The following is an 8313-nucleotide window of genomic DNA, read 5'->3' as shown; positions in this document are numbered from 1 at the left end:
GTTTGTGTAACTTTATATATAACTGACTTTATTTTAACATTCATTATACAACCACACATATTAATGTCCCCTTTATTGGTAAATTCAGGCACTTTTGACACTGACATGAGATTAAAGGGATAGTCCATTAAGTAATGAGAATTCTGTCATCATTTACTCACCCTCGTGTCATTCCAAATGACTTTTTTCTGTGAAAGACAAAAGAACATATTTACAAAAGAACATATTTGGAAGAATATTGATAACTGAACAGTTGTTCTTCCTTTTGACACCATTGAATGGACACTTGGAAGTCAATAGGAACCAAAACTGTTTAGTTTTCAACATTCTTCAGAATTTCTTATTTTGTCTTCCACACAACAGATAGTCTTACATGTTTAATTTTCACCATAAGGGTGAGAAAATGATGACAGGGTTTTCATTTTTGAGTGTTCCTGTATTTCAAGTTCCAAATAAGGCATGGTGCTAATGCCATTGGTTTAATTCATAGTGAATGCTTGTACTGTGTATAAATGTTTATGTATATGCTGGATAAAAGCATATATAATGCATTAATTACTGTCAACAAGAGTCCCATTCCTTATGAATTCACCAAACAGAGGAATCACATTTATGTTTTCACTTCAGAAAAAGTAGACTGAGTTGCAATGTTCTCTTAAGCTATTAGTCTGTTTTGTTGCTGTAAAAAACAATATCATAACCCTTTATTTACTTATGGAATGAATGCTGAAAACGTGTTTGTTTCCTCTAATGTTATAGGATATTTTCTTTTGTACAGTAAAGATAAAGGATTTTGTCACTGTAGCTTACATCAGTAAACCCTCTGAACCCTGAAAATGCCACAGGTAATCCAGTGAACCCATACTGGCTTTTTGTCCTCTTCATTCCTCTCCAGTGCCCTACATCATGATGTGCTCAGCCAGGAATCTTTTGTTCCAGTGGTTTGTAAACACATCCAGAGAATTAAATCTGTGTTTCATCCACTGTCCCAGGCTATATGTGGAATTTGTGATGCTTCCAAAAGATGAATATGTTAAAGGAGAAGCAATAAAAAAAAAAAAAAAAACATCATAAGGTGGACCATTTTTTAATGGCATCTATATATATATATATATATATATATATATATATATATATATATATATATATATATATATATATATATATATATATATATATATATATATATATATCATTTTCATACATGCTGAAATTCTCAAAACAAAACAAAACAAAAACATAAATAATGGAAAGCAATATCTGAAATATTTTGATTACATAAAAGAAAAGTTGTCAAAAAATCGTATCAAGCCAAATCACTGCCATTTTCTACAACCCTTATGTTCACATAATTTTGAAACTAATACGACTCCCATCTTTATAACATTGTGATTTTATCGAATATATCAAGACAAATATTATGGGGACATAATAATGTAATGCATACCCTAACAGGAATGGCCCAATCAGCTAAAATTTTCCCATATTTGCACTAGCAATTATTTCTGAAGAACAAATAGGTAACGTTAGCTGACTTTAAAAACAGACTGACATCGCATTAAAATAACAACAACGAAAAAAAATATCTATATTAATAAAAGCCTGAGGGACGTTTTTAAATATCTCAATTTACGTATAAAAATGATAAAAAAGTAATAAGTTATTTACCACAAAAGATCTTTCCCAATCAGCAAGTAAATCGGTTTGTCCTTTATGATTGATAGCCAAATTTGACAAATAAAATAGAACCCAGTGAGGCGCAAGCCAATCAAAACATCCGTTAAGGTTATGGGGGCGGGACTAGTTTGTAGCCGAGTTAACATTGGAAGTCACGAGGTCTTATGTGCTCATTCATTGTGGTTTAGCATACGAGCAGAAGCGTGCGAGAGGTGAGTAGACTTTTCGCGAAAACATATTGGCCTACTCATTAGGGAATTCTTCTGGAACATAATTTATTCTGTTTCAGCCACATTTGATAAATATATTCGCACTTTGGCTTGAGGAGATACTGCGTGTTAGGTTACTGTTAATGATGCCATATGTTAGCTCGTATACGTCAGTCATGTTGGTTCACATCATCATCATCATTATGTGACTGATTGTAAAGTTTTGCTCATGAATGCTGTTTTATTGCAGGTCCCCTGTATCGAGGGCGTCGTGAGTTTTCTCCCCAGGGTTTATCACTCTGCTCCGCGAGGTGTAACCAGCACCGACCCTTAAACAGCTAACTAAACCCACCAATTCAAACCAGTAGTTCACCTCTTCTCAGGGCGACCAGCGGTGTGTTTATGTCTTTGTTTTGCGAAAACGTTGAGTACCTGGACGACAGGAGCTACGGATGGGAAAGGTACGTCGATTTCAGTTATTTCTAGTTTATTTTTCTCTCTCGTGACTGCGCGTAGTACTCTCGCGATACTTGGTTTGTTAAACCAGGTCTAGGAGTTCGCATCAATCTCAATGTGTTGCATACTGCACCGAATAAAATGGCGTCCTCCTTTGGTGTGACGCACTCTGCAGCATGGGGTTGCTCAACACAGGCCTGTGTGGGGTTTCATCCCGTCATCATGCGAGTAAATGCAGCACCAGAATGTTTAAGTCTGAGCATGTCATTTTTTTCTATCCTAAACAGGAATTCATTTCAGTATTGAGTTGTATGCAGACCCCAGTATCACCATGACAGGTGGTCCTAGTAGATAACTAGCCAGGCTTATGGAGAATGGGCACACCTCATTTTAGATGTCTGCTGTAGTTGATATCACAGTGGTAATGATGCTGAACCGTGTGAAACTTGTTTTCAGCTCCTAATCCTCATTCCCGTGTCCTCTTTGCAGTGCTATAGTGCAGCTGCTGGAAGCTGTTTGGGGGGATCTTAGTCAACGCGCTGGAAGCCTGGAGCCTCAGTGGCCGTACCCTTTTCATGTCAGAGACAGAGTACTCTTGCAGTCGTTTATGTCATCCCCTCCTCTTCAAACAGAAGATACTAATAATTGCCAATTCAAGATCTTCTCGTCTTGCTGATAAACCACGCGGGAAGCCAAAATGTCCGTCAATGTCAATCGCAGCGTGTCAGACCAGTTCTACCGCTATAAAATGCCCCGTATCATTGCTAAGGTGGGTTTTAAACATGTATATATGGCTGGGGTTAATATTTATTTCTTGATGACAAATATTAATATAGATTAACTAAATTGTATGTAAATGCATGGTTTATGTTTCTTAATAATAAATTCAAATGAATGCTATACATTCTCTCTATATTATTCTTAAAATGTAATATATAATCAATGCAAAGGTCATTGTGATGAAATTAGACCATTATGTAGTCATTACAGATGCAAACTAAACCATGTTTGTTTTTCACAGGTGGAAGGCAAGGGGAATGGAATTAAGACAGTCATAGTCAACATGGTTGATGTTGCTAAGGCTCTGAATAGGCCTCCGACATGTGAGCATTGTTTTAAAAAGCTATTAAACTTTATTTTCCTTTACTATGGATTTTTTTTTTTGACATTATATTGTAACCTCCGTTTAGATCCCACCAAATTCTTTGGTTGTGAGTTGGGAGCCCAAACCCAGTTTGATGCCAAGAATGACCGCTACATCGTCAATGGATCCCATGAGGCAAACAAACTGCAAGACATGCTAGATGGATTCATTCGCAAGTTCGTGCTGTGTCCTGAGTGTGACAATCCTGAAACTGATTTGGTAAATATTTCCATTTTGCCATATACATTTAGACTTGCGTAGAAGGGTCATGAAGTGAGACTATTGATGAGCCGGTGCATTCTGGTGGATGTTGAACTGGGTGCCCTTGATGCCCTGTTGAACCGAGTGCCCTTTGTTTAAATGCACGTTGCTGAGTATGCAGGTCTCTGTGGGGTCACGCATGTAGCTTCCACGTGTTAAGATTGTTTTACAGGTGTAAAGAGGAAATTAGCTGTGTCATTAACTGTATACAAGCCACTTTCAGTTTCTCATGGTTACATTTCAGTCTCTTGTTTTCAGTTGCAAATCAGCCAATGGCAAGGAGGGGTTACATTTATAATGGGATTGTTCACACAAAAATGAAAGATCTGTCATTATTTACTCGTTCCAAAAATAGGGGTGGAATGGTTCTCTGTTTAAAAAAAAAAAAAAAGCACTAAGACTGCGGTTCATCTTAAATCGGACAACGCATCTGTAATGTGGTTTGTTATAAATGCACGTGAAACAAACTGGGTTCAGCTAATGTATGTTTCTGTTGATTGATGTGCATTCTGGCTTCCCGGTACATTATTTATTCCATCCTCGTGCTGATAGCGCGCATGCACACATTGAAATCGGTTTACACTAAACTCATTTAAAGGATTAATTCACTTTCAAATAAAAATTTCCTGATATTTTACTCACCCCCATGTCATCCAAGATGTTTGTCTTTCTGCAGTTGATAAGAAATTAAGGTTTTTGATTAAAACATAACAGGATTATTCTCCTTATAGTGGACTTCAACAGCTACCAAACGGTTGAAGGTCAAAATTACAGTTTCAGTGCTGCTTCAAAAGTCTCTACGTGATACCAGACGAGGAATGAGTCTTATCTAGTTAAACAATAGGTCATTTTCTAAAAAGCCATAGACATAGCTGGCTGAACGTAGTGGATCAGTGCATTCTCTTAAAGTGACGGCACTTTCTTAATATTAATCATTTAGGAACAAGAAAATCACTCACTGCTCGACTGAATTGCTTTTGTAACTTTAATAATGATTGTTCTTTCATTGATACAGTAAAATATCCAATGCTATTTTACATTTTGTTTACTTTATTCAATGTCTGTACCTAGAAACTAATGTTAGACCTCCCTAAAAAAACCCCTGAAAATAATGGTTTATTTGATGTATCTTTACTCTCTTGTATTCATTTGTAGTTAGATTTTTTTTTTTTTTTTTTATTGAACAGGTACTGAAACCGTGACACTAAATCTGTGATAACCGTGAGTAGGTTGAACCGTTCCACCCTTATTCCAATAAGACATTCATTCAAAGAGCACACAGTATCTATTGTGTCATGCAAGTATGGCAGAGCGTGGACTTTCAGTGGAGGGGAAGAAATGTCTTGTTTTATAAAGAGGGATTGGTTTTTTATACCTGAGAGCAATGTTCTTTTGGTCCTGCTGATTTTCCTCTGCAGTGCAGTAGTGAAGACCTCCTGAGATTTTTATTTTTTTATTTTTTTGCAGGGTCTCAGCTAGCCTGGTTTCGGTTTCATGCTCCAGTCGACTTTATATCCTCTCTGTAAGGTTATAAATAAGATATAAGGCATAGCTCTAGTCCTGTACACAGGGCAAAGCATACACCTTTTTTTCGTAAAATAATTTCAAGTGGAAGCAATTGTGAGCAATTTGCCCTACAGGTTTGTAGCTGGATTCATCATCGCACAGCCTGTTGATCAATATAGTTTATTAAAGTCAAATGTTCTCCTCATTGTAGCACATTAATCCCAAGAAGCAGACCATTGGAAACTCTTGCAAGGCTTGTGGTTACCGAGGCATGCTGGACACTAGACACAAACTCTGCACCTTCATTCTCAAGAATCCACCAGGTAAATACAGACTTTAAAGGGACAGCTAATTGATATTTTGAATCCCTAGTGGTAAACGCATGATGATCTTCACTTTCATATTGTGCTTTTAATGTTCCACAAACCTTTACTTTCATAGAAAACTGAAGGAAGGCTTGAAAATTTGGGTACTAATCTATTTTGGATTTAGTATGTGCTTGTAAGAAGTATCTATCTGCAGTAATGGAAGTCAAAAACTCAGTTTTTCTGCCATGCTGATTTGATGTTCATGAACTAAACCCTATTGCTCTTTTGTTGACTTCCTCTCTTTTGTCATGTTGGTGCAGAGAATGACAGTGGATCTGTGAAAAAAGAAAAGGAAAAGAAGAACCGAAAAAAGGACAAAGAGAACGGCTCAAGTGGTGGAGAAGCTGGAAACCATAATGACATAGATGCCCCTGATGCTGTGGTAAGTGCTGCTTTGAGATCATCTCCTGAAAAACCACCTACCAGCGTAAGAGATGAGAAACATTGCTGATGAACGTGATCTTATGACAGGAAGGGGATGATGAAGACTGGGCTGAGGAGACCACAGAAGAGGCCCAGCGTCGCAGGATGGAGGAGATCAGCGAGCACGCAAAGGGTCTCACACTCACTGATGACTTAGAGAAATCCCTAGAGGAGAGGGTCAACATATTTTACAACTTTGTGAAGGTGTTTGTCTTCAAATTGTACTGAAAATTGCTCTCTATAGAGACAATATCCTCATTCAGCTCCGTTCTTTGTTTCTACCCTTCAGGAAAAGAAAGACAGTGGAGCGATTGACTCGGCAGATAAAGAGATCTTGGCTGAGGCTGAAAGGCTGGATGTGAAAGCCATGGGTCCTCTGATCCTGAGCGAGCTGCTCTTTGATGAGAACATCCGTGAACAGATTAAGAAGTACAAGCGTCACTTCCTCAGGGTACGTCCCCTCATAGCTGTTAACATTTTAACATTCTCGTGATTCTCAACATTTTATTTTTCCAAGGTTCCCACTCTGACCGATGAGTTCACAATTTAAAGGGTTAGATCACCAGAAAATGAAAACTCTGTCATGAATTACTCACCTTCATGTCATGTTCAAGGGCCAGAAAGATAGTACGGGCATAATTAAAATAGTCCACATGACATCAATGATTCGACTGCCATTTTAAGAAACCCGATTGGGAAACCTGCACTACAACCGCAAAGACTTCCCATGTGTATAAACCTTACTCCTTTTGTTAAAATGCACTAATGCTGCACTATAATAAGTGTAAGAAGTTTACATTTCTGTCCACAGTTCTGCCACAACAATAAGAAAGCCCAGAAATATCTTCTGGGTGGCTTTGAGTGTCTGGTGAAGCTGCATCAGATGCAGCTCTTACCCAGAGTCCCCATTATACTCAAAGACCTGTATGACGCGGATCTGCTGGAGGAAGATGTTATTCTCGCATGGGCTGAAAAGGTAACCTGCCAACACACAGCCTGTAGACTTGACCACCTAGACTCTCAGATGAAACGATGTAGGTCAGAGTTGAACGTGGCTCAGATAAAAGTAGTTTAGATGCATGAGCTCTTTGATGTATCACAGATGAAAGGATGATGCGGTCAGTTACCTGTTGCTAGGCAAACCTTGTCATTGTAGCCTGTGTGTCGGAGGGGGTTGTAATATGGTAACATCTGTGACCTGCATGCTGCTGGAGAGCCCAGGGTCTAATAGCAGAAAGCACACTTGACTAGTATAGCGTTCTGGATTTTAAGCCTGTTGGTGACATTTCTGCTATAGGTGTCTAAGAAGTATGTCTCCAAAGAGTTGGCTAAAGAGATTCATGCCAAGGCAGAGCCCTTTGTTAAATGGCTCAAGGAGGCAGAGGAGGAGAGTGAGGGCAGCGAGGAAGAGGAAGATGATGACGATGACAACGTTGAGGTAAAAAAAAAAAAGGCCACATTATTACATCAGTTTTCATAACCAGGATTTTCGATTTATAATAAAATCATTGTAAGTCTAGTACATGTTAGTTAGTTGATAAACATTGTTAGCACAGAATTTACTCTCATCTTCCTTTTCTCTAGGTGGTGTATTCCTCCTCGGCCCGCGAGTTGAAAATGGAGACCACAAAACCTGAGAAGTTGGACCATGAGGAAGAGGACATTGATATTGATGCCATTTAAAGATGAAACCAAAAAGCTTCAGTTGCCTCTTCACATACTGCTCCGCTTCTTTTTGTCAGACGCATGCCTTTCACCTCTTTTGGCTCTTCCTTAAGCTCTAGGCCTGGGTTAGCGCTCTGCTCAAAGCCTCTTATTTTAGTCTTTTCTCACCAGCTCTATTGAATTGTTGCTGTTGTTTGTATGCACGAGTTTCTTAGATTATAGAGCATAACTGCACACGAGTTCCCCTTGTATTTTTGCAACTATTAAAAATGAATTCCACCATGTGTCTGTCTAGTTGGTTTAGACACTAGTAATATTTAATATTAAAGGCTGTTAAAGTCTGGGGTCAGTACTTCCACAATAGTATTACGCAGCACAGCTGTTAAGACATGTTTCTTGAGCAGCATATCAGAATGATTTCTGAAGGATCATGTGACACTGAGAACTGGAGTAATGATGCTGAAAATTCAGTGTTGCATCACAGAAATAAGTTATATTTTGAAATATAGTCATTTTAAATTGTAATGTTGTACAATTAGTTTTCCCATATTTTTAATCAAATAAACACAGATTGGTGAGCAAAAGAGACTTTTAAAAAAATAGC

General features: G+C 38.1%; 1 protein-coding gene across 1 annotated transcript; it reads left to right on the top strand.

Moving 5' to 3' along the window:
- The first annotated feature begins 1740 nt into the window (after positions 1-1740).
- On the top strand, positions 1741-7993 carry eif5 (eukaryotic translation initiation factor 5). The gene is made up of 12 exons (XM_059513034.1): positions 1741-1889; positions 2137-2347; positions 2832-3111; positions 3364-3445; positions 3533-3705; positions 5465-5576; positions 5882-6003; positions 6093-6248; positions 6334-6495; positions 6856-7020; positions 7342-7482; positions 7629-7993. Exons 3-12 carry the CDS (start codon positions 3040-3042, stop codon positions 7725-7727), a joined length of 1284 nt encoding a protein of 427 aa, XP_059369017.1. The 5' UTR covers positions 1741-1889; positions 2137-2347; positions 2832-3039; the 3' UTR covers positions 7728-7993.
- Positions 7994-8313: the final 320 nt, after the last annotated feature.

The sequence above is a fragment of the Carassius carassius genome, chromosome 27 (assembly GCF_963082965.1).
Source record: "Carassius carassius chromosome 27, fCarCar2.1, whole genome shotgun sequence".
NCBI classification, from domain to species: domain Eukaryota; kingdom Metazoa; phylum Chordata; class Actinopteri; order Cypriniformes; family Cyprinidae; genus Carassius; species Carassius carassius.
Note: the sequence above shows the minus strand (reverse complement) of the source record. Positions and strands in the feature narration are given on the sequence as shown.

Coding starts and splice junctions, on each gene's coding strand:
- eif5 (XM_059513034.1), top strand. CDS start 3,040: ATGTCCGTCAATGTCAATCGCAGCGTGTCAGACCAGTTCTACCGCTAT. Junction 6,496..6,855: donor ACAAGCGTCACTTCCTCAGG/GTACGTCCCCTC, acceptor TTCTGTCCACAG/TTCTGCCACAACAATAAGAA. Junction 7,021..7,341: donor TTCTCGCATGGGCTGAAAAG/GTAACCTGCCAA, acceptor TTTCTGCTATAG/GTGTCTAAGAAGTATGTCTC.